This window comes from Lynx rufus, unplaced genomic scaffold, assembly GCF_022079265.1.
Source record: "Lynx rufus isolate CCGP_SWC_20201006 ecotype Redwood Valley unplaced genomic scaffold, mLynRuf1.p SCAF_43, whole genome shotgun sequence".
NCBI classification, from domain to species: domain Eukaryota; kingdom Metazoa; phylum Chordata; class Mammalia; order Carnivora; family Felidae; genus Lynx; species Lynx rufus.
Window position 1 is genome coordinate 36,260 of NW_025814860.1, and position 25,605 is coordinate 61,864.

At 58.6% G+C, this 25,605-nt stretch overlaps 1 protein-coding gene across 8 annotated transcripts; it reads right to left on the minus strand.

The window, feature by feature from the left end:
• Positions 1 to 830: 830 nt before the first annotated feature.
• On the minus strand, positions 831 to 24,855 carry TBC1D24 (TBC1 domain family member 24). Of its 8 annotated transcripts, none has more exons than XM_047097856.1 (10): positions 19,093 to 23,223; positions 12,590 to 12,671; positions 9,328 to 9,447; positions 7,027 to 8,104; positions 6,384 to 6,401; positions 5,743 to 5,901; positions 4,592 to 4,655; positions 3,524 to 3,619; positions 3,082 to 3,304; positions 831 to 2,711 (listed from the first exon to the last, which is right to left on the minus strand). In XM_047097856.1, the coding sequence occupies exons 4-10, from the start codon at positions 7,989 to 7,991 to the stop codon at positions 2,557 to 2,559; spliced, it is 1,680 nt and encodes a 559-aa protein (XP_046953812.1). In that variant the 5' UTR covers positions 7,992 to 8,104; positions 9,328 to 9,447; positions 12,590 to 12,671; positions 19,093 to 23,223; the 3' UTR covers positions 831 to 2,556. The 8 variants fall into 8 exon arrangements, with proteins under 8 accessions (XP_046953812.1, XP_046953814.1, XP_046953809.1 ...); XM_047097858.1 differs by having other exon boundaries at positions 12,590 to 12,674; XM_047097853.1 differs by lacking the exon at positions 19,093 to 23,223 and adding an exon at positions 12,900 to 14,486.
• Positions 24,856 to 25,605: the final 750 nt, after the last annotated feature.

Here is a 25,605-nt window from a genome sequence, read left to right on the forward strand (position 1 = left end):
ACTGACGTTCTGAAGCCCTAAACGCATATAGTCCACTTCAACAAATTAATTTAATGAACTGATTCAAACTATGTTCTGTTTTCTTTTTAAGTTTTATTTAAGTAATCTCTACACCCAGTGTGGGGCTTGAACTCACGACCCCGAGATCAAGAGTCGCACAGCACACTCTTCCAACTGAGCCAGGCAGGCACCCCTCAAAATAAACTTTTAAATGTTTCTAGAAAAACGGGTGATAATTCATCATGCAATTCCATAAAAATTTGGCTATTTTTAACATCAAAAGCTAATTCTAGGTAATCAAGAAGAAACAACAGAGAATATTAACAAAACGTGTTCTATTTGGGAACACCTGACATCGCACAACAAGAATAAATAAGAATTAAAAATGAAGGTAATAGTCACATACCTTCTAGTTCAGCAGGACAGCTCGGGAGACAACGTCAAAGTGGAAGAACCTGGGCGCTGCACGTGCACACAGAGACCGCACGCTATAGACAGAGACCCCGTGACTAAGCCATCATCTCCCTCCTGGGCTGGATTTCTTCGAGGGCCAGGTAGGGGCCTCAGGGCAGCCACAGGGACTCCTCCAGACTCACTCACCAGCAAAGAATTCCCCAGGCTCCAGAAGTTTGCAGAGGGAGCCACGCAAACAGTGCTTGGACATACCTCCAGTGGCTTACAGAAGGCGGTATTCAAAGGCCCTCAACACTCCACTGGTGACGCAGACAGGCATCGTGAAGGTGCAGCCTCCTGTGCCCCATTTGGTGGCCCGCCCAGGGGAGCCCCTGGAGGCCCCTCTGGTTGAAGAGACCAGACTTGGACCCTCAGAGTTCATGTAACAAGACCGTGTTTAATGAACACCAAAGTTGCGCCACAGGAGGGCTGGGGCTGGGGGGGCAAGGGCTGCCGTGGTGTGTTGCGGGGGGGGGGGGGGGATGAACTGTGATACTGCCTCCCGGCACCTCTCCACTCACTGGAGACTCACGCGGTCCCCCTCAGAACCTCTGAACAGTCCCACGGGGACAGCGGTGCAGGATGACTGGCCCCTTTTTACGGTTGGGGAAAATGGGTTCCAGGCAGGTCCACGGGCTTGCCTGAAGCCACACAGGGCTCCTGGTCCTTCCTCCTGCGCCACGGCGGCCCGGCTCAGAGGAGACTGAACTAGGAGGGCCAGTGCCCCACAGGAGGACCAAGCAAGATGGAGACAGCAGAGGCATCACGCGTGGGGACACCGAGAGGCTGGCTGCAGCCACGTGGGGGCCAGGACCCCAGCACCTGTGGCCCAGGCTGCCAAAGCCCCCAGCACGGCTGCTTGGGTGTCTGTCTGTCTGCTCCCCCCTCCCGCCCCCTCCCCGGGTGCCCAGGCCCTCAGGACCAGCTGAGGGAGGGCATGGGGTGGGAGGTCACTCCCCACAGCACCCCCTGGCAAGTCTGCACGTGGTCCCTACAGTCTGCAGGGCGTGTGCAGAGCCAGGTGGGGCAGGGAAGTGGGGGACAGGCCGCAGCACGAGGACACCACACTGTGTAGCCAAACACAGGGCTGTGAGAGGCACACAGAGGGGCATGGGGTGAAGGCGCCGTGTGGGAAGGATCTGGGGAGGGGGGGCCCGGCAACCTGGGGCCCGTGGGGATGGACAAAGACGAGCATGCCACGCTGAGGAGTCTGGACAGGATCCTGGGGCCACTGCAGGGACCGAGGGGAGCAGAGGAGGCCCCCCCTCCCCCGCAGAGAGGAGGAAGGCTGAAGAAACCCCCAGGGGTCTGGGTTTCTCTGGACAAGCCTGTGGAAATGCAGCTGGCGGGTTTGGGGTCGGTGGCAGAGGGCCCGTCCCTGGGCCGTCCTGGGCAGCCTCTCCAGTTGTGAACCCACAGAGAGGCCCCGCAGGAGCGTCAGGCTCTGAAACACGAGGACACATAACGTCCTCTCCAGTCCCGCATCATTCCGGCTCTCCCTCCCTCGGGAGGGGCCCAGATCCTGCCCTCCCCTCTTTCACCTTGCAGCTCCTGTCCAAGAGGCGGCCACAGGAGGCCAGCACCAGAAGAGGACACTGGGTGAGAAGCCCTGGACAGGGGGAGGGGATATGGACAGGGGGCAGCCGCCAGGGCGTCTGTCTCTCCTGGGGGGCCTTCAGCAGCCCACCAGGTGGCAGCCTCAGGGCTCCGTTCAGAGCCATGCTAACAGGCCCCAGCAGGGGGCGCCATGGACCCACACTTGCCGGAAGGTTCCTTCTGCCTTTCGGAGTCCCCACCTCCGCACCAAGGGACTAAGACTCAGGGGCTGCAAGATGCAGCCCCTTCCAGGCGTTGGGCACAGGACGCTCCACAGAGAAGCAGGGCCTGAGTCCAAGCAAGTCTGCGTAGGTCTGAGTAGGGCAAGGCTCAGCCAGCTGAGGCCCGGGCACCCCTTCCCGGCCCAGCACCAGAGCCCCAGCTGCACCCACATGCTGCCCACCACACGGAGGGGGGTTCTTCCTTTACTGCCTGCCCCATGAAGAGGGGGCCACTGCCCCACCCCCACCCCACGGTGACAGCTCCGTCCCCACGTGCGCAGGCCTGTCACTGGGTGTCGGGGTCTTGGAAGCCCCAGGCCTCCACGGCAGCGATGAGGAAGTTCTCAGAGCAGAGGGGCTGGTTGTTGAAAGTATCGCAGTGGCCAGTGCGGCCCCGGTTCAGGTCCCCATCGATGTAGAGCGCTTGGCCGCCCCCTCCACCTGTGGGATGCTGGGGTCAGCGTCTGTCCCTCTGTCCAGCACTGCCCCCTAGAGGCTCTCCTCCTGCTCCTCAGCAGCCCCGCTTGGATGGGGACCCCGCCCCAGCCCTGCCAGAGACTTCTCTAAAACCACAGGGCTGGCCTTCAGTCCCCCTGGCTGGGGCCCCCCGCCGTGCACCCTCCGATCCCCACTCCCACCCCCGCACCCGCTCCAGCCCCAACAGTCCCGGCTCTCTTCCTCTGCCTGCCCCTCACATGAGGCACCCGCCACGGCAGGGGCTTCGGCTCCCCCCACGACTTCGCACCCATCTCCTGGGCTACGTGACCGAGGGCAGGGAGGAGCCCAGCCTGGAGTGCGGGGAGGCGCCCACCTACGATGAGGCAGTCGTTGCCCCCAGCCATGAACATGGACTCGGTCTTGGAGGGCAGGTTGAAGTGCCGCGCGGACAGGAAGGGCGAGAGGCGGTCGGCAGGGTCTGAGGATGTGGGGCGGCCGAGAGGGGATGGAGCGGCAGCGGCCTCCAAGGACACTGGCTTGGTCAACTCCGGGTGTTTGATGACCACCCACTCGTAGCGCTGGACCTCAGGCTGCAGCTGAGGGCGGAAGGGCAGCGTGAGTCACAGGCACACGCCCCCCACCAGTCTTTATCGGGGCCCGGGCCGGGGAGCCGACTGCACCGGGCAGACGAGGCTCGCCTGTGCGGTCGATGGATCACAAACAAGAAGGACGTGGGGAGGCACTCTGTGGGGGGAGCACTAGGAGGAGTGGGAGGCAGGGTCTCGTGAGCAGGGCCCCCAGCCGGACTCACTCACCCTGAACACGAAGCACTCTCCCGTCCCAAAGAAGCCCACTTTGCCTCCAAACTTGTTCCTCTCACTCCAGTCTGTTGACAGGTAAGCCCCACACACCTGGGGAGAAAGGCCGGTGGTGTGAGGCTGTGCCCCACCTGCAGGAGCACCCTCGTTCAGAGCCTGCTAGGGCTCCCAGCACCCCCCCCCCGCCGTGGTGGTCACCGATAGGGGGGCGCTGTTGGTGTGCCCGAGGGCAAAGGGTGGAGGTGGACAGTGGGGTGGGGAGGTCAGAGTTTGCAGGGCATGGGGCGGGCGGTGAGGGTGGGTGGGTGGCTGCCTCCGCCATCATCAGCGTGTTTGGGATATTTCTGTTTCCCTCCTTGGCCCTCAAGCATGGGAATGAGCCCACTTCCACACTCTGACTTTGGGCATCAACCCCAGGGATGCCCCTTACACAGAAGCTTCTGAGACGTGACCGGGCTCGAGAATGTTCCCTAACCTCCAGCCCGCCAGCAAAGTGCCGACTCAGTCCTTGGAGGGGCTGCAGGCGGCGTGGCTGCAGGCTTTGCCCGAAGCGTCTGACAGTGAGTCACCTGCTACAGTGCAGACGCCCAGGCTCCTCCTGGAATCCCAGACACGGAACCCGGAACCGGGTGAGGAACCTACCACTCCCGTGGGTGCAGGCGTGGGAGCCACAGAACCAGGAGCCTCTACCGCGTGCACACGCCCCTAGGATGGGGGCACGTGAGTTCCGACTTCCCTGGGTGCCTCAGAGCACTTAGCAGAGGACAGGGCCCTGAGAGTCGCCTGTCATGGGTGGAGGCAAGGCCCTGCTCGTGGGGTATTTGTGCAGGGCTCGCTCCTTGAAGCCAGGCTCTGTGCCACCAGGCTGCTCAGCAGGGGCCTGGAGCCCCCAGGGAAGCGAGAGGCCCTGGGTGGTTGGGGGTCAGATGGAGAGGCTGGATTCACCTCTCTGTGGAGGGTGGGCTCCACTCTGCGCCCCTAAGAGAAGGAAGCCTGGGTGGAAGCTTCAGGGGGGCACCCCCACCCCCGCCCCAAGGCTCATTAGTGGCAAGGGCCTCTCCTCACCTCCTTTTGCGTGGTCTTGATGAGCAGGAGGGTGGGCTCATGTCCTTCACACTGGAAATAAAACCTGGGGGCAAAGACCACACATGCCAGGCTTCCATCCCACCTCTGTGCCACCTCTGGCCACAGCAATCTGGCGCCCATAGCATCTGAGAAGCCCAGGCTGTCTGGGGAGACGGGTCTGGGAACTGTGCTTCCTCATCTCCTGGGGACCAGGTGTGGTGGCCAAGGACCCGGCAGCACCCTGGCCCAGACATTTCTTAGCCAAGACGGAGCCCGGGCCTGGCAGCCTCAGGGCCGAGCAGTCAGCTGGCCAGGACCGTCAGCGCTGCTGCGATGTGGGGAAAAGCTGCATGACGGACGGCCCTCAGCGGGCACAGCCACGTGTCAGGAGCTTCAGGGAAGCAAAACCCGAGGAACCTGCTCTCGGAAAGCTCACAGGTGCCCGGGGGGGGGGCCTGAGCCTGTGGGACACGGAGTGCACGAGGAGGCTGGACACAGCATCCTGGTGGCACCAAGTGCCCGGAGCCTTCATGGCATCCCTGGTGGCCCGGCCTGGCTGTCCCACAGCAGGCCTCCCACACAGCACAGAGGCAGGGACCAGGTGAACGTGTCTTCAGCTGTGCTGTAACAGTCATGTGGGCTGGGACAGCTCTGCCTATGTCACCTCTGCGGGGTCACCTGTGACCTGAGCCAGAAGCTCCTGAGGCGACCTGCCATCTAAGGCTGACTGGGGCCGAACCCGGCAGAGCTGCCTCGGGAGGCAGGGACACCCCGGACTCAGCTGTGGACCAGCCAGGTGGGGCTTGGGCAGCAGGGGCCCAGGGCCTACCGCCACAGGTCTTCCTGTGCTAGGATGAAGTTCCTGTGTGGGGGTTCCACCTCCCAGGGTCGTCACACCTACACAGGAGCCTGGATCAGTGCTGTGTATTCAGGGCAGCGACCCCTGAAGTCTGGGTGGCCGGGGAGTAGGAGAAGCCCAGAAAAAGGGGCTCTCAATTCTAAGGCCCCTGAGGAAAAGGCAGGTAGATCCCGGGGCCCATCCCCAGACACTACCCACACTTCCGGGGTGTCTCCACGGCTTGCTCCGTCCTCCCGTGTGTCAGGCCCTTGGAGCCCGTGCCTCGGGCCGCTGCCAGGCTCCCGGGTGTTACCTGGTCAGGCTGTACCCGTGCTGCAGCGAGGAGAAGAGCAGGAGGGGCTGGCAGAGGGCAAAGCGCTCAGGGACCCACGACCAGATGTCTCTCATCTCCTTCACACTGACGATCTCTGAGTGGAAGTTCTCCGCGTGCACCGCCAAGTGCACAAACTGCCTGGGGAGAGTGGGGAGGGCTCAGAGTGCAGCCCTGACCACGCCCTGACCACGCCCTGGCCCCGCCCCCCGCCCGGGAGCAAGTTGCGGAGCCTCTCGCAAGAGCTCTGCCTGAAGGGGGCTTCTCTGCTCTTCCCGAGGAAACGAGGAAACGGGACTGGGGGAATGGCGCTGAGCCCTGGAGCCCCGCTCCCATCAGCTACAGAGGGGAGAGCACTCAGCCTGGGTGGGGGCAGAAGCACGTCTTCTCTAATGAATGGGGACACAGAGTGAGCCAGCTCTGACAAGACAATGCTTCAGAGCCGGCCAAGCACGGACAGACAGCACGTCTGAGGCAGCTGAGCAGGCAGGCAGACAGACAGACAGACAGACAGACAGCTTGAAGAGCAGCCAGGGTTTAAGGCAGCATTGCCAAACCCAGCCCCAAGGGCCAGAGAAAGCAGCTGGGCCCTGGGATAGCCAGGACGGGAGATGGAGACCTACCTTTTAGAAAGTGAAACACTGAAAAACAGGGGGAAGCAACGGACACAGAGAAGAGGAAGAAAAATAAAACAGACAAGGACAGGTTAGTGGCAAATACTGACGGCCAGGACGAACCTGCCTTTGGCCCAGGAGAAAGGCCTCCACACCAAGGGCTCGGTCACGCCGAGATGGTGTTGGGACACCGTGGGCCCCTCCCAGCCTGGCTTCCCAGGGGCGGTACTCGGGGCAGGGGGACGTACCCAGCAGCCGGCAAGGGAGCACAGACCCCAGGTGGGGGACAGAGCAGGGGCTGCTTTAAAATGATCTGCGGCAGTCAGCCGGGCCCACCGCCAGACCTCCCGACTCCGTGGTCAGCATCCAGCGTCCATCTCCGCCACCGGCCTTGACCCTGAAGGCAGGACCCTCCCCGCACCTTCTGTACCCGCAGCTGCCTGAGCAGCCTGTGGCTGTAGCCAGAAGGCCCCCTCCTCACTCCCATGGCTTCCTATCCACGCAGGGCTGGCTGCCGGGAGGCAGACCAGGAGCCTGGCAGGACTAGCTCAGGCCCCAGCCCCCAGGACGCGTCCCACCTCCGCCCTACCCTAGTGGGCCCCTCACCTACCCAGGGGCGGGCCACACCCAAGGCCCCCAGGGGCCTGCCTACCTCTTCTGCTTGACGGTGATGCCTTTCTGCTTCAGGGCTTTCTCGTTGGCCATCTGCAGGAGCTGAATCTCCTTCCGGGAGAAGAGGCGGATGGCAAATGCTTTCTCCAGCAGCTTCTCAGGAGACACGGTCTTGGCGATATCCCTGACGAAGGTGCGAATGTCCTGCTTCACGCTGTCTGACTCGAGCGGCTGCCCAGCCCTCACCTTGTGGAAGAACTTGAGGATCGCCAGCGCCACGCGGTACAGCACCTTGTAGCCTTCCACCAGGAACACGTCGAAGACGCGGGCGAAGTGGCCGAGGGGCAGCTCCCCGAACAGCCAGCGCTGCCAGTCCGCGTAGACCTGCAGGACGTCCTCCGACACGGCCACCATCAGCTTGTGGGCCGCCTGGCAGTACTTGTTCACCAGGTCCCCAAACGTCATGCAGGAGGACTCGAAGGCCAGGAAGCTCTGATCCACCAGCTTCCGGCTGGGGTCATTGCAGGCCAGGATGCGGCAGGCATTCTCAAAGCACTGGGCCTCGTCCGTGCTGTAGTGCAGCAGCAGGGCCACGACCGCGGGCAGGGCGGGGCAGAAGGACACGTCGGGGAACTGGTTGGCGATGCACAGCAGGATCTTGCGCACGGCATCCTCGCCCCGCGCGTTCAGGCAGTAGCTGGGCACCTGCGTGTTGTCCACAAACTCGGGCAAGGGCAGGCTGCTGCTGCTGTGCTTGCCCACGATCTTGCCCACGATGTCGCTGTACACGCTGGCGTCCGGCGTGACCGTGCGGCAGGGGATGTCCCGGATCAGGCGCTGGTACACCTTCCCCCGCAGGGCGTAGCTGCGGGCCCAGTAGCCCTGGCGAGCCAGCTGCTTCAGCTCCTGCGGCTCGGTGCAGCTCAGCTCCTTGGGGCCCAGGTCCTGCACGGCCGCGTCCATCCTGTCTCTGTCCACAAAGCAGTTGTAGCCCGGGGGATCCATGGTGCGGGGCGCCCAGCACGGGGATCCCAGGCTGCCGGGAGAGGCACGGAGCGGCTAAATCCCCCAGCCCCGTCTCCTAGGCTTTGCTGCTGACCTCTTTGCCATCCTGTACCCTGTCGGATTGAAAGTCAGGCTTAATGTACGCATAGGTTATATATTAACCATATAAGACAGTTCACATTTTTTTTAATTTTTTTAATGTTTTTATTTATTTTTGAGACAGAGAGAGACAAAGCATGAGCAGGGGAGGGGCAGACAGAGAGGGAGACACAGAATCCGAAGCAGGCTCCAGGCTCTGAGCCGTCAGCACAGAGCTTGACGCGGGGCTCGAACTCACAGACTGTGAGATCGTGACCTGAGCCGAAGTCGGACGCCCAACCGATTGAACCACCCAGGCGCCCCGAAAGTTCACATTTTAAAGAGCATGTTTTTATTTTCATTTTTCTATGAAGTATTAGGAGGGCTTCTACTTAAAACAAGTGGAGGGGCACCTGGGCGTCTCAGTCGGTTAAACACCTGTTGGTTTCAACTCAGGTCATGATCTCGCGGTTTGTGGGTTCGAGCCCTCCGTCAGGCTCTGTGCTGACAGCTCGGAGCCTGGAGCCTGCTTCGGATTCTGTCTCCTCCACTCTCTGTTCCTTCCCCTGTTAGCTCTCCCTCCCGCCCTCTCTCTCTCTCTCTCTCAAAATACACAAACATTTAAAGAAAAACAAGATGACTGGATATTTTGAGAAGTCACTATGAACTCTGGAGTAGAACTTCTTTTCGTGCAGTTACTGGAGTAGATCACACAGATTCTGAGTAATGAGAGCCTAAGGCTCAGATCCCAGAAGGGCTAGGCCAGCCAGATCCTGCTGAAGACAACTCTCTGCCGGGTGTGGGCGGGCCCCCCAGCCCTCCTTCCCCCCCCAACACCGGGGCGGGGGGGCTCGCTGGACAAGAGCACCCCAGCCAGTTACGAGCTGCCCAGTGTCTACTCCCTAAGGCTCCGGGCCTATGCAGCTGCACCGAGCACAGCACCACACAACTGCTCTGCCCCACCGGCCCTGGGTCAGAAGCCGCAGGCCAGCCCTGAGCTTTCCAGAAACGCCAGCTGAGTTTCAGGTAGGCCTTCCAGAGAAGACTTGCTGTGGGGGAGTAAACGGGAGGGCTGAGAAAGAAACAGAAGGTGTCACTGCTTCAAAATTAAGACATTTCTGGGTCCACAGGAGACAGAAGTATCACACTGGGGGGTCTGGTGCTGTCTCTCCATTACGGGAAACTTGTGAGATCCAGGCGGACGTTGCACACAGGGAAGGTGCGCTGACACACCCAAGAGCAGCGTGTGCCCACGCACCTCAGACTAGCCTTTCCGCCTGGGACAGTACAGGGTCCAGAGACGTCATAACGGTTTGCTTCAGCAAGTTTTAGTAGATGGCCAGATCATTCCAGTTTCTCCTGCATCTATAACATTCATCTGAAAATACAAAAAGGAAATAATACCTTAAAAACGTGGAGTGGAAATTAAAGAATTATAGTCTAAAAGCTGTATATGTGAGAAGCCCCTCGGTGCAGTGTGGCTTTTCTCACTGTGGGAAAACACATGTAGAATTACCAGGGTAAACGTCTCTGAGTCTACGGAACCGTGGCAGGAAGTGCAGTCACACTGTGCCCTCACCACCACCGTCCCCAAAACTCTTTCGTCTTCCCAGCTGAAACTCTGCCCCCAGGACGCATGGACTCCCCCTCCCCCAGCCCCTGGAGCCCACCCTTCTCCTTTCTGTCTCTACCAAGGCAACAACTCTAAGAATCTCACAGAAGTGAAATCACACACATTTGTCATTTTGTGACTAGCTTATTTCACTGAGCATAATGCCTTCAAGGTTCATCTAGGTTATTTTTTTTCAATTTTTTAAAATGTTTATTATCTATTTTTGAGAGGGAGAGAAAACAAGTGAGGGAGGGGCAGAGAGGGAGAGGGAGACACAGAATCCTAAGCAGGCTCCAGGCTCTGAGCTGTCAGCACAGAGCCCCATGAGGGGCTCGAACCCACGAACCATGAGATCATGACCTGAGCTGAAGTCAGACACTCCAACTGAGCCACGCAGGCACCCCGATTCATTTACGTTTATAGCATGCACGTATCAGGATTTTTTTTTTTAAGATTATTTTTTAGAGCAGTTGCAGGATCACAGAAAAGTTGAGAGGAAGGTACTGAGATTTCACACATACCCGCTCCCTCGTCAACACCCCTCAGGGGAGCGGGGCATCTGGTCCAGCTGAGAAACCTGCATTAAGACGTCATCATCACCTAAAATCGGCAGATTCATGAGGGTCTGCTCCCGGTGTGCATTCCAGGAGTTTGGACAAATGTGTAACGACACATATCCTCATTACAAAATCATACAGAGTAGTTTCACTGCCCAAGATACCTCTGCACTCCACCTACGTGTCCTGCCCCCCCATTTACCAGAATTTCATTCCTTTTTATGGCCAAATAATACTCCATTGTGTGACCAGAACACATTGTGCTTACCCACTCATCTCTGAGTGGACACGGGCTGCGGCCACCTCCTGGCTATTTGTTGTAAGTAACACTGTGAACACCGAGTGCCCGGGTCTGGTGGAGTCCCGGCCTCTGGCTCTTTTGGATACGTATCAGTTGACACTGCTCTTTATGTATTTTTTTTACTGTTTACTTATTTTTGACAGAAAGACAGAGCGAGTGTGAGTGGGGGAGGGGCAGAGAGGCAGACACAGAATCTGAAGCAGGCTCCGGGCTCTAAACTGTCAGCACAGAGTCCGAGGTGGGGCTTGAACCCACAAACTGTGAGATCATGACCTGAGCCGAAGTCAGACGTTTAACCCACTGAGCCACCCACGTGCCCTGACAATGCTCTTTTTTTCTTTTTAACTTGTCTTATTTTTTATTTTTTAAAATTTACATCCAAATTAGCTAGCATATAGTACAACAATGATTTCAGGAGTAGATTCCTTAGTGCCCCTTACCCATTTAGCCCACCCCCCCCCCACAACCCCTCCAGTAACCCTCTGTTCTCCATATTTAAGAGTCTCTTCTGTTTTGTCCTCCTCCCTGTTTTGATATTATTTTTGTTTCCCTTCCCTTGTGTTCATCTGCTTCGTCTCTTAAAGTCCTCATAGGAGTGAAGTCATAGGATATTTGTCTTTCTCTGACTAATTTCGCTTAGCATAATACCCTCCAGTTACATCCACGTAGCTGCAAATGGCCAGATTTCATTCTTTTCGATTGCCGACCAATACTCTGTTGTACATTATACCACATCTTCTTTATCCACTCATCCATCCATGGACATTTGGGCTCTTTCCATACTTTGGCTATTGTCGATAGCGCTGCTATAAACATTGGGGTGCATGTGTCCCTTCGAAACAGCACACCTGTATCCCTTGGATAAATGCCTAGTAGTGCCATTGCTGGGTCGTAGGGTAGTACTATTTTTAGTTTTTTGAGGAACCTCCATACTGTTTTCCAGAGTGGCTGCACCAGCTTGCATTCCCAGCCCCATCACTGCTCTTATAGGAGCTTCCCCATAGGGAAGATTAACTAAGGTTTTGTGACAACACCCATTTACCAGGTCCCAGCGGAAGCGCCTAGTCCACAGCAGGAAACTAAGGTTTTGTGACAACACCCATTTAACACATCCCACAGCAGGACCTCATCCACAGCAGGACCCTGTGTGGGGCTGGGCTGGAGTTTCCCTGCTCAGAAGAAAGGAAGCTTTAATGGGAGCCTGGGTGGGTCCTAGATGGGAAAGTAGCCAGGGGCACCCCCTCATCCCCAGGCCCTGAAGGTTGGGCCTATGTGAACCCCCAGAGCCACACCCAGGCTGCACCCCACAGTCCCCATGTGCAAACTACCTATACTTTTCGTATGTATGTATGTACTCATTCATTCAAAGTAATCTCTACACCCAGTGTGGGGCTCGAACTCACAACCCCGAGATCAAGACTCTTGCGACGGAGCCAGCCGGGCGCCCCACCTGTAGGGTTTCCATCCCTCATTCTAGGCTCTGAGCCCATTACCCTCTAAAGGGGACCCCAGGCCCTCCCTGTCTGCGTGAAAAGCAGCAGCTTCCTCTGGGGGCAATAAACATGTTTATGAACAGAACAAGATCCAGGCAGGACGGCACCAATCCTCATTCAACTGGCCTCACATCCGGGTTGAATATTAAACTGGAAACTCCAAAAACCATTATCGCACCTACAAAGTTCCTTCAGAAGGACCTTCAGCGAGAAGCAGACAAAGCGTTACAGCAAGTAACCCAGGGACACTCTGGATTCAGGGTCTCCGAGGCAAGGACATGTTCAGGAGACCCCGAAAGTGCTCCCTGGACCCCCACAGGCCTCCTCCTAAAGTCCCCACCCAAAAAGAGACCTTGGCATTTCTGGGGCCGGGCAAACAAGGTTTGCGGTGACATCTTCAGGCATCTGTAAGACCAGCTCCAGGGTCGTTTCCTTAGTTGTTGTTTTTAAACAAAAAAGGCAAATAGTACGAAATTACAGAACAAAAATGTCAAGTCCTGTTTCAGCTATCCCCCCAACTGTCCCTGCTCTTGTACCGGAAGAGAATCACTACTCACATTTTAGTGCAAATCGCGCAAAGCCCTTTCCTTAGATTGACAGATACACTTATTCACAGCCAGGCTCCGCCGTTTGAGCTTGCTGCTGGGAGGGAGAAGCCAGAGGGCAGGAGACAGACCAAAAATTTAAAATCATCGAGTCGAACATCACGCTCTGGAGGTCAGCTTTGGAGCTGGTGCGCCCCCTCCGCAGGGACCCCTCCCCATGCCCCCCTGCACCTGTGGCTAACCCCCCTCCCCCCTCCCCACAGGAACCAGGCCACACCTGCTCCCCACGCTTCCACATCCCTTCCACGTCCCCCATCTGTACCCGGCGGTCAGGGGCAGAGAAGGGAGGCAGGAGCTAACGCAGAGACCATCCGGTTTTCGGCCAGTCAGGCCTGCCTTCCAAGTCCAGCTTTGGCGCTCGTTTGCAGGAACCTCACACAAGCCATGCCTCTTCCCCAAACGGCGGGTGCCAGTGCGAGACACGGAGCCGACGGATGCGACCCACCTCGTGCAGCCCCTGCCGCTCACCCTCAGGGCTCACTGGCTGGGGTGTGAGGGCACCGTGCAGACAGGCACACCCCCACTCACTTCCCCTCATCCGTCTGTGCTCTGGCAGCCCGGGGAGGGGGAGGGGATGGCCAGCAGGTGCCCTGGAACCCCGCCTCCCTTGGGCCTCCGGATGGGGAGGGAGGTATGCTTTTTCACCAGTAACACTGCACTCGCCTAAAGGCCACCCCCCCACCATTCTCGGCAGGGGAATGAGGTGGGGGCGGGGCTGGCTTTCTGAGGGGACACCTCTCCATCAGCCCTGTGGGAGGAGGCTGACCCCAGCTGCCTGCAGCTCCCTGAACTTGGAATGGAGGCAAGTATTTTGTGTGTCCTGTCCTCGGTTCCGGGCCTAGTCTGCAATTCCGGGAAAATAGAAAAAATTCCACTCATCATCCTTTGGGACTCACAAGAAATGCAGACAGTGATCATCTCAGACACTGGGGACACAGCACGTCTGGAGGGTGACAGCTACTTTATTAGGGTGCCCGGGGTGGACCTCTCCCAATTTGAGCTGAGGTGATGAGAAGGAAGCAGCCGGGAGGGCAGAGGAAAGGTCACCGTGCACAATGTGGAGAGCAAAGGCCCTGAGGCAGGACCAGGCTGGTGTGCTCCAGGAAGAGAAGGGCGTCCAGTATGGCCAGGGCACAGCAAGCAAGGGGAAGAGCACAGAGACATCCAGGGGCCGGATCATGCACGGGGAGGAGTCTGGATTTTCTTGTAAGGGCAGCCAGAATCGGGGAAGGGAGGCGATCCAACCCATGTGCCAATTGTTGTGAGGATTAACTAAGTCGGCTCCGAGAAAGCACTCCGCCCAGCCTGGCACGCAGGGCAGCTCAGATGTCCCTAGGGCTTCTCATTACCGCCCCACAGGGTCTCCTGGCTTGGCACGGGCTCAGAGCCATTTGGGGAGTGACCGGGACCTGGTGGGTCAACACGCGATCGGTCCTGCAGGGGGGCCCAAGCATGGCTCCTCCTTGTGGGGTATGTTCTCCCACATCCCCACGCAAGTCCTCTGCTCTCTCTTCAGGGACAGTCCCTCCAAATGGCCTGCTTCCCCCACCCCTAGAAGCCCCTTCTTCCAGTGCTCTCACTTCCCTTTCCCTCACACACACCGGGCCTGTTTTCAGAGTTCAGGGTAGCTGTAAATAGGAAGCAAGAATTTCTTAAACGGAAATAAAACACAACTCTCAGTGGAAACGTGTGACCTCTCTTTCCCCCAGATATTATATTGCTATGTTGGTGACACTTTGGTCCAGCTCCCCTTCCTGTCGTGGTGACCACTATACCCTCGGGCCACGTACACCATCCTGAGTGCCAAGTCAAGTTCACATCAGGCTCCGGTGGATCTGCTGCATGGGGGGGGGGGGGAGGGGGGGCCCCTTCCCACAAGCCCCGGGGGCCAGGGGGGCTGTTCCTGGGGAAGGAGCTCCTGTGAAGCAAACACCCTCACTGGGTACACCTCATGGAGTCAAATCAACTCCGCCCTCCAGGGCAACAGGAAGAGAAGGTGCCGGCCTGCGGTGGAGGAGCCCAGGCGCCCCAAACCTGTGGGCTCTGGTCTGTCGTGTACACGGTGGCCCGGTGGACAGGAGCTGGATGAGAGGGGAGAGCAGACACGGCGGGAGGGACGGCGGGGTAGGAGATGCCCAGCAGCAAGCCCCTGGCACCACCTGTTCAGGTAGGACCCATCCCACCCGGGTCCTCAGGGGCCACAGCGGCTGGCTGCCAATGGCTTCTGCTTTGCTTTCCCATCTCCCTTAACCCTGACAAGTCAGCAGTGTGGGGACTGGCTCCACGTTATGGATGAGGACACCAGGCACAGAGAGGGGCCCCTGAGTCCTCCACACAAGGTGGTCCATCCCAGGTCTGTCAGCCTCCGGGGAGCTCCCAGTGACCCTGCTGTGCCCACCACCCATCTCCCACTTCAGGAGTGGACAGTCACCTGGAGGGTCAGCCCCACCCAGGCTCCCTCCTCAGCACATGCAGGGCCAGCTTCTCAGGGTCTCACTGCTGTCCCCAAACACCATCCAGGATCTGAAGAGTCATGAGACCTCTGCATTTCCCACCTCTCGGGTGGGAACGTGATTTTCCACAACACTTGGATATCACAAACACAGATGTGCACACGAAGCCCAGGTGATTCCATCATAACCACTCACTGACACTGGGTGCTGTGCCTTCCTCCCAGGCCGTGCCTCCCAGGGGTCCAGCACACCATGGCTCCCCTCACCCCAAATTTTTATTCATTTGACAAACTTGTGTTGACATGACTCTTCTGTGCCATGAGAGGCCAGGCAGGGCAATGGGAGATGACCGAGGCAAGGTGTAGACTTCACACGAGCACAGCAGCAGGGGCGATGGTACCCCGAGTGTACAAAGATGGGGAGTCAGCCAGGTGCAGGAATGGGGATGGGCACATGGGGCAGACTGAGGCAGGTGGTGGTGAGTGGCCAGGGCTGAGAAAAGAGGGGGCTGGCCGATGGCCCTGCGTGCCACCTGCACTAGGAGACTGGACATCACCCCATGCAAGGGGGACCTCTAGGAGAGTCTCAGTAGCAGGTGGCATGATCAGAGCCACTTTTCTTTTTTTAAACATTTATTCATTTTTGAGAGTGAGAGAGACAGAGCATGAGCAGAGAGGGGCAGAGAGAGGGAGACACAGAATCCGAAGCAGCTCCAGGCTCTGAGCTGTCAGCACAGAACCCGACGCGGGGCTCGAACTCACGGACCGTGAGATGGTGACCGGAGCTAAAGTTGGACCTCAACCGACTGAGCCACCCAGGCGCCCCAGAGCCACTTTTTTTTTTTTTTTAAAGTTTATTCATTCTGAGAGAGCGAGCGAGCATGCGCACACTCAAGGGCAGGGGAGGGGCAGAGAGTGAGAGAGAGAATCCCGAGCAGGCTCCACCCTGTCAGCACAGGGCCCGACAGAGGGCTCGATTCCATGAACGTGAGATCATGACCTGAGCTGAAACCAAGAGTCAGACATTTAACCAACTGAGCCACCTAGGTGCCCGATCGGATCCACAGGCTGGAAAAAAAACAACCCTGGTGGCTGAGAAAGGAGGGCAGAGTCCAGAGAAGAGGCATGAGAAGGAGTGGGATAAGGCCACCCCTGAGTGGACCCAACACACTGCCCGGGGGTGGACTCCACCAGAAGAGGTGACCCAAGGCAGAGACCCAAGCCAAGGACAGAGAACCTGGCCCAAGGCAGGGGTGAGTTGGCAGAGCGGAGGGAAGTAGGCACTCACCAGGATCCTGACCCACCCCCACCGCAGAACAGCTCAGGCTGCCAGGGCTGGGCCTGCTGGGCCTTAGTCACCGTGCACAGGACAGGGCGGCTGGTGTCACAGCTGTGTCTCAGCTCTTCCTCCACAGCCTGAGCAATCCCACATCTGTTCAGGGAGCGGGACCAGGAAACAAAGGACGGAGAAGGAGGAGGCTGTGGCCCCAGCTGCGTGTGCACGCGCGTGCACGGATGCCCTGAGTCCCAGGAGAGAAGGGACGGCAGGACGGGGAGGGAGAGGCAGTGACGTGCTTGGTTCTGGGCCTGCGGAGCTCCACGTGACAGGGAACTGCTCCCCTTCCCAGGCAGTGCCCCCGAGTGGAATTCAGAGCTTTCCCCATCTCTAGGTGGCCCCTCAGCCTTAGAGATCATCATTCCCTCTCAAGGTGGCGCCTGCAGAAAGGCCAGGGTGCAGCAGAACCAGGAGCCCCTCGACACGTTCTTGGCACCAGAGCCCGGCACGCAGAGGTGACACCGTCCCTCTCCAGCCCCCCCAGGGTGTCTGGACCAGAAAGACAGAACCATCACGGGACGTGTTTGCTGCCTGAGACTGAGATGCTCCGAGCGCAGAGGCCACCGGGCCAGGCAGGGAAGACAAGCCGCGTGGGAGGGGAAGCGGAGCCTCCGGGGAAGGAAGAGGGAAGGAGGTGGGGGGTCACGACATGTCCCCGAGGCTGTCTGGCTCACACAACCCAAAGGGGCAGGGATAGGCCTGGGCACTGGAGCAGGCCTGGAGTGGGGCATATTCCAAGGTGGGCGATGACCACCGTCTCCCACTACTCTGGAACATTCTTCTCAAGTGTGAGTCAAATCTGACTTCTTCACAAGGTCCAGTCCTCCCACCCGTCTGTCGGGAGGCCAGGAAATGCCCCGTTCCCCCCCAGGAATCTGCCGGAGGCCACGGGGACAAAGCTGCAGGACACTGTCTGGGACCTGGGTGGGGCACACTCATCTTCCCATCTTCGCCCTCAGCTGTAGGAGGACTCCCGATCGTGCAGATGGCTGGTGGTGACGGCGTGGCCCACTGGGGAAACCACGGTCACCGACCCCCCACATTCCCTTACTGTGCTGCCCCGCATTCACCCACCCGACTCCCCCCTCTTCTTGCTCTGGAACTTGTCTGTGACACACAACACCCAACTCGTCACCCTCTCCCCGAATGTACCCTTTGTCCTTCTGGCCAGAGGGGACTCCCCCCTGACCTTAACCCCTATGTCTGGGCTCTCCCCGGACCCTGCCCCCCTCCATCTGGGTTAGACATGACCCCCCCCTCAATCTGGGCTCTCCCAGGACCCTCTATCTGGGCTCTCCCCAAACCCCACCCCCTTCTGTTTGGGCTCTCCCCGGACCCCACCCCCCTCTATCAGGGCTCTCCCTGGACTCTGTCCCCTCTATCTAGGCTCTCTGGACCCTGCCCCCCTTCTATCTGGGCTCTCCCTAGACCCATTCCTCCTCTATCTGGGCTCTCCCAGGACGCAGTCCTCCTCTATCTGGGCTCTCCCAGGACCCTGCCCACCCGCACTCATCCCAGCTCAAAGCCTTCGCTGCAGGGCATTAGAGAGCAGAGTAGGCACTCTTGGCTCGATGATCCCCAACCTTAGAAGCCTTTACATCTCTAACGCTTCATCCACATCTTGGTCAGCCCTGAAACGGCTCCACCCAGAGATGGTGTGTCACCAGCACCCTACTCTCGGAACCCCACCCAAGCGCTCTTTACCGTCCCCCCCGCCCCCACACGTCGTGACTCCATCTCCCCTCACCCAGCAGCCCCTCTTCGATCTACTTCCTCGCCCACTCAGCCTAGACCTGCCTGCCGAGCCCCTGGTGCGCTCTCTCGGGCGCCAGGCACACCTACAGGAGGGGTCGGCTCTGCACACCATCCGTAGAGGGAAAAGATGATGCTGCCCTGGTCACGGCCCTCAGAGCCACCGGCCGGCACCCTCTTACCCTCCACACTAGCCGACAGCTGCACACCGCCTGTGGCCCTCGCCCTCCCGCTGTCCCTCCTCTCCACCTGACTCTGCATCCCGCACCTTGGCCCTGGATCTCACCTCCTGGGCACCCCAAGTCACCTGCCTCCTTAGCGCCCCCTCTCTGCTTTAAGAGCCTCTGTGCAGCTCCAGCTCCGTCTCCTCTTCTTTCCCTCCCAGTCAGGCTTCTGGAGAGAGCAGGGTGCACCCATCTCCCACCCCTCCCTTCTTGCAAGGACACCCTTGGGCTCTTATCTCCCTGAAGCAGGCGCGGGGGACCCCACTGCTCTCATCTCTCCTCTCCCTCCTGTGTCCGTCCACTCCCCTCTCAGCTCCCGCTTTCGTTCCTCCCCGTCTCTTAAATGTGGCTTTCGCAGGGGTCCACACTCCTCTCAGCCTGAAATCGTCTTGTGAGCTCAAGTCCTGTGACTCCAACTGCTTTCCTAAGCGTCTCTACCGCTGTTGAGCAACTCGCAACTCACCTCTGGACGGCAGCGGAAAGCCTCCCCGGCCGCACCCTCCCGCGGGACCCAGCCCGGCGCACGCGCCCCGTTGAGAAGGGGACCAGGCAGGACACACCGACCTGCTTCCCGCCTCTGCCCAAATGCCCCCTCCTTCACGGGCTTTCTCTGACCTCCCAGGCAGGGCCAAGGGCGCCCTCACCGAACTCAACCCCCTCCTGGCATTGGCACGCTGTTGTGATGACCTACCTGCTTATGAGTCCAGCTCTTCTAATACACGGTGATTTTTGAACCTGGGTACCTCACACCACACCCAGCGTCCTCAGGAAGGAGGAAACAAAAGAAAGCATCATGGAGACTCAGAAAAACCCCAAACTGCTTTAGCCCAAGAAGAAAATTTAATTCTAAATAACAAGAGGGAGCATTTGCCAACTTGTACGCGTGTGACCTTCCCAGCAGGCATGTTCGCACAACAGGAGAGCGGGCTGTGCTCTGTCGCAGCCCGGAGACACAACACAGGGATTTTTCAAATATTAATGGCAACTGGCATATTGCACAATGACCGCCGGGCGGCCAGTGACTGGGGAACTTGATAGTGGGCGCTTTGCTGCTGGCACACAACAGAGGGCACGTGCCAGGTACAAGGGGTGTGACCATTCACGAGGCGTTGATCTTAGCACAGCTGGCTGGCCTGTCTGCCTGTCTCCAGGCAGAAGTTCAAATGCAGGTCTTACCAATGGCATCTGGGCCTGCGGCATGGGACAAGGAACAGGTCCCTGTTGGCCACTCAAAACAGTTCCCTGTGTCCCTGGGGGGCAAAACACCTTTCCCCCAGCCTGGTCTGGTCTGCCCACAGGCAGGGGCTGAGGTTCGAATGGGGCTCTGTTAATTCAGGATCTTTACCTTCTGAGCAAAACAGGGTTCTCCCAACAGGTCTGGGAAAACACCCCCGGGGCACATGGTAAATAAGCTAGCAGCACAGAGTGAGAAGCAGAAGAGAGCCCCGCCCCCGTCAGCAGCATCAGAACTCTGACTGGTCTGAATTCCAAACACGGTGCCTGGGACAGGTGTGCCTTAGACGGCTGGCCACAGAGCAGGTACTCAGCAAGTATTTTTAGACCTGACAACAAAGCTGGGGCAAGAGGGAGTCCTGCAGCTACAATGATTTAAATAGGTATTCAAAACACTTCCTGGGCGCCAGACTACCCGATGCTAGAATACAAAGATGCAAATTCTCAGCGAGCTTCTGCCTGTGGGACCACGAGAACGGACTGACCACACCAACCCAGGCACAGGCGTGAGGAGAGGAAAGCACAGAGAGTCTGGGACCTCAGCTGGGTCCTGAAGGATGAGGCAGCCCTGGCCCAGGAAGCAGCAGCAACAGCACAGGCACAGGACAGGGCCTTGGAACACAGCCGCTGCGGGGCCAGTGAACCCCTCAGCTGTTGAAGAGGGCAGGGCAGGGATCGTCACTCACAGCGTGGATGACAAGACAGCTCTACAGACCAGCCATACAGGCTCCAAGAAGCCAAAGGGCCCAAGAACGAGGCCTGGGGTTCACTGGGAGGCACCTGCTCCCCTGTGCTGGACAGCGAGGGGTGGGCCAGCCCGGAAAGGCGGGAGAAATTAAGTCATAAACCTGGGTCCTTCTAAGGCCGGCAGCTCTACCAAGATACGAAGGCTAGAAGGATCCTTGTTGGAAAAGCAATCACTGAAAATGACTAGGGAATGCTGGCAAAATGATACCAGCAAAGGCTAAAAGGGGCAGAGAGGTGAGGTGAGCTTTTGGCGGGAGCAGCCAAGGAGCTCCATCTAGAACACTAACAGTAAGGCACTGATTGGTGACAGAACACCCACAGGTAAACGACAACCCTCACTGCGAGGGGTACCCAATTAAAAGCGTGTAACGATTAGGCAGACACAGTTTCAGATGATGGGAAACAAGCCAAGCCGTGCATAGTGTGTTCCCAATCATCTGTAAAAGGAGAGGGCACGCTTGGGTGGGATGGAGGGAGAGCCCATGAGTGCTCGCAAGTGACCTCTGCCAGCGGATCCTTGTGCAATACTCAGGGGAGACTGATAAGGTCCCACAGCCAGGCAGCGGGGGACAGAGCTGCACAGGACACAACGAGATCTTGTCTCCGGTGCCCTAAGTGAAGAGCATGTTCCGTCAGAGGCAAAGATAATGGCTAACAGCCCCCTGTGCATTTATCCAAAGGCCAGCCCAGCCCTGGGGGGGCCTACGCCTCCAGCCCGGTGGGGCCACATGACTCCTGAGGGCAGGTAGGGGCTCCTTTTGCAACACTGGCCTTTCCCCACCCTCTTCCCCTCGGCCCCCAGGTGTGGGAGGCAGCACCATACACATGCCCTCTGCATCCTCAACAGAGTCTTTCCCAAGTCCCGCTTGCTGCCAATGCTGATGTAACACACAGAAACCGGGGTCCCAGAAGGACAGCAGGGGGACCCTGAGACTTCTGTAACTTTGAATGCGTCTCTGGATCTGAAAAACACTTTCTTCAGCATTCTTCATGGTTAGAAAAAGTGTTTTTCAGAGATCTAACTGTAAAGAATGCTCCAAGAGGACCAACCCTTGGTCTAGAGAGAAACGAGTCTTTTGAGATGAGTGACAATCTGGAAGTTTCCCAAAAGGCAACTAAACACCAGGAAGGCCCTTGGAATCAATCATCTGACTTTGCACCTCTAGACTCTCACATTTTGCTGAGATCATTCGTTCGTTCTAACTAACAAACTGGGGCTCTGTGACAAATAAAAAGCCCACTATCCTGCCCCCAGGCCCCAAAAGGCAAGCGGTTATTGATTAGACTTCCACTGTCACCTCCCCGCTGCTGTACGAGAAAACACCAGCTGTCTCCAGACTTCCTTCTTCTCTTGCTTACTCCACACACTCTCCTGGTGAGGCCCACCCCAGTCCACGTGGCTTCAGCACCATCGGAAGGAGTCCCCAAAACGCGGTCGAGCCCAGGACGTTCTCCCTGGCTCTAGATCCACATATTCCCACCTGCCACCGGGAAGCCTTACTTACTGGGAAGTTCAGCATCTGCAAACTCAATGTCATTGCCTGCCCCCAAGCCAGCCTCCTTCCGGCACCCTCTGCCTGTGTCATGGCAATGGCAAATGCTGTCACCCAATCTTGGGAGTGTTCCCTACACCTCCTTTCTCCCTGACCCTCCCCAGCCTTGAAGCCACTTGTCCCAGGGGCCCGCTCTCCTTTCTGTCGCCCACCACTCTTCCTCTGTGCTGGGCCTACGTTTCAATAGGTGGGCAGCTTCCAACTCCGTGCCACCCGTCGCCAACCCACCATGGCCATCGACGCCCGGTCACCCCTGGAGGACACAATCTGATCAGTCACACACAACCCCAAGATATCCTGGTGGCTTCCCACTGCTCTCAGGGTAAAATTCACACTTGGGCCTGGAACTCAAGGCCTCTTCCGACCTGCCACCAGCCTCGCTTTCTCTGGCCTCACCTTCCTCTCTTCGCTCCACCTACTGGAGTCCCCACCACCCTTCTTGCAACAGCAGGTTGCGAAGTAGCTGTGCCCTTGTGACTTCAGGCAGGCATACGCTGCCCCCTCGCCCAGAAGGCCCTTTCCCTCATGTGGCCTTGCCACATCCATCATCTCCATCATCTCGTTCTCCAAAACGTAGCTCACGTCCTTCTCCAGAGTCCCTACCAAAGGCCAGCAGAAGGCTACCCCTCTCAGAATATGGGCACACGGCCTCCTCAGGTGAAGTACGACTTCGGTAAACCTGTGCTGAAAGCTTAATGAAAGTTACCAAATAAAGAAATTCAAGTGGATTCTTCATAAAATGCCCTGGGTTTGTTTTTTTTTTTTTTTGGTCTGTTTGTTTCCTTTGATATTATCTCCATTTGCAAAGTGACACTTGAAACAGCCACTGAAGCTGCTGCTTTGAATCGGAAAGGGCTTCTTTCTTCCACAAGCGGAGTTGTCATAACAGGAAAGGTATGCCTCAGCAGGTAAAACATTGAACAGGGTGAATGTTAAGTGCTTTTTTATAACCTGCTTCATTGTTCTTATGTACTTTAAAGCAGAAACCATCTCAAAGCAAACACTTAAATCCGTCTTCTGAGGCTAGCTCAAATGGTAACGAGAATTAGGAGCAACACGGTGTGCCCAAGGTCACTCGACCTGCCAGACAGTCCTGGCAGCAGTGGTCAGTGTAAGCCCACGAGGCCCACCTGCACAGGAACTTGCGGATTCAGGGGGGTGAATTTTATGACTGTTATGAGAAGCCTGCCTAGATGGCGTCTGCGTTTCCCCGAAGGTCACCCTTAACCCACACGAAAACTAGTTTTAGCATCTCGGTTCATTTCACAGCCTTTCAGAGAGACACTCCCCCCCCACCACCACCCCCCCCACCCCCGCCGGTCCATTCCATGCCAGACAATAGGGGACCAAAGATGAATGTGACATGGCCCTCGCCCTGTCCACGGGGAGAGGCAGGCTTTAAACGGAGCATTTGCCATCCGATAAGCACTTCGGGTAAAGGCTTTATCTGAGGGCTGAGAAGATTAGATGAAGGCCGACCTCCAGCATGAAAGGAAGTGCACATGAGGGTCATACCACTGGCCAGAGAGAAGTGTTAAACCTTTGTGAGATTTCTTCATCTCTTCTTATCTGGGGTGGTTTCTCCCAGACTGGATCCCCTAAAATGAACAGACCTTGCAAGTTGGTCTCCAAGACAGTGAAGCAAATGTTTACAAGCAGCTGCTACGTGCCAGGGACAGAGAGGGAAGATGGAAACCTCGCTCTCCAGTGGAGGAAACAAGCTACATCTGCCAAATAAAGGGGTGTTTTATTTTTTCTGCATTTGCCTGGAAGTCCCTGCCGACTCCAGAGCAAACATACATCAAAATAACAAAAACCACCTTGGACTGCCTCTATTGGCCCTAGAAAGGCAGACAGACTCCTGGCTAGGAATCGGAAGCTGGGGAAACACGGAAATGGCAGCATCACAGCCACGAGGCCCACGCCACCTGAGCACGCGGCTAACCTAACAGTCTACCTGTGCCTCCCCGCAGCTCAGGTGGCTCTTAGACAACCTTTGGCCTTTAATGTCAGGCCAACGAGTGGCAATCCAGGAGACCCAAAGCGACCCTTTCTGCACTGAGTGAGATCATCAATGAAAACCTCTTGCCAAGCCACCAGCACCCCTGCCCCAAAAAACCATGACCAGGTGCAGCCTATCCCCGCCCTCCAGCTGTGCTTACTCAAGGCTCAGGAAAGCACAGCGCCCGGGGCCCTGTGGAAATGCTTCCTTCTGCCGGCAAGGCCTGCAGGACAGCTGCCGCCTGGCACAGCAGCCCAGCCAGCCGAGGGCTCCGAGGCAGGGTAGACACACCAGTGGCAGGTGGGCGGGCGTGTCATCCTGGGGCAAACCGAGGGCCCAGAGGAAAGCACTTGCAGGTCTTCAAGGGCAGAACGTTATCAGAGAATCTGTTGCAATTTCGAGTCCAGAAGAGGACTTCCTACCCCCGCAGAGCCGGAAAGTGCCCGGAGAAAAAGCCTGACACGGAACAGCTCTTTCCGACGCTTTGCCCCGGGCCGGCCACCCACCACGCGGCTGATTGGGGGGGGGGGGGGCGCCGGCCCTGCCCCCCGAGGTGGGAGTCCGGGGGGGCCGAGGTCGGCCCCGGTCCCGCATCGCGCCCTGCCCGGCGCTCGGTCCGCGGGGTCCGGCAGGGGATGGCGGGCACCGCCAGGCGGACGGCCGCGGGCCCGAGAAGCGCGGGTTCCGGACCCCCGACCTGAGCCGCGGCCGGCCCACGCGCCCCGCCTGGGACGGAGGCCCAGAAGCCCGGCACCACCTCCCCTCCCTCAGCACTCCCCTTCCACCGTGACAGCCGGAGAACCGGCCCCGTGCCGGGCCGTCACGCCCCCCGCCCGCCGCGCCGGCCGCGAACCCACCTCCGCCCGCCGCGCCGCTTCTCCTCAGCTCTCTGTGCGACTGAGCGCGGGCCGTTCTGCGCACGCGCGCATGCGGCCCCGCCCCCGCCGAGCACGCGCCGCCGGCTGCCCACCCCGGGCGCCTGCGGGTCTCGGCCGCAGCGGACTCTGGGCATGCGCGCTGGCGCCCCGCCGCGGGGCAGCGGGAGCTTGCGGCCGCCAGGGTCGGGTCCCGGCACAGGGGAGCGTGGGCTCGTGAGCCGAGTGAGCGGGGGATGTGGGGTTCAGCCAAACGCAAGGTTGGGGGCGTCGGGAGCCGAGAGGGCTGCCAGCCAGAGCCGCCGTCCGGCCGGGTCACGCGTAGACCTGGGAACGCGCGTCCGCGTGGACACGACGTCTAGTCCCGAGCGGGCGGAGGAGGGGAGCAGGGGGTCCTCCGGGAGCGACCTGAGCGGAGGAGCCCGGAGACCGAGAGTGACAGCCGGAGACAAGACAGGGACACAGCAGGCCGAGAAAGGGGCCGAATACAGGCAGAGACGCAGCGGGGACAGGGACACGGACGTCCAAGTGGCAGAGACAGGGCAGGCAGAGGTGACAGGCGTGACAGACCCGGACCAGAGGCTGCCTTCCTCGCTGGGGGAGGAGTCACAGCGCCCTCTGCGGGTCCTGGCTGGGGGAGGGGGAGCCAGTGTCACCGAGCCCCATGGGGGTCCACAGGCGTCTGTGATGGCCACAGTGCCTCCTGGGGAGTCAGACCACTCCCTGAAGATCAGAGTCCGTGGGGGTTGGAGCCACCGCGGCCCTGGGGGTGTTCTCAGACCTTAGATGGGTCC

Coding starts and splice junctions, on each gene's coding strand:
- TBC1D24 (XM_047097859.1), bottom strand. CDS start 7,991: ATGGATCCCCCGGGCTACAACTGCTTTGTGGACAGAGACAGGATGGAC. Junction 4,656..5,742: donor CACGGGTACAGCCTGACCAG/GTAACACCCGGG, acceptor CTTTGCCCCCAG/GTTTTATTTCCAGTGTGAAG. Junction 3,305..3,523: donor GAGAGTGCTTCGTGTTCAGG/GTGAGTGAGTCC, acceptor TTCCGCCCTCAG/CTGCAGCCTGAGGTCCAGCG.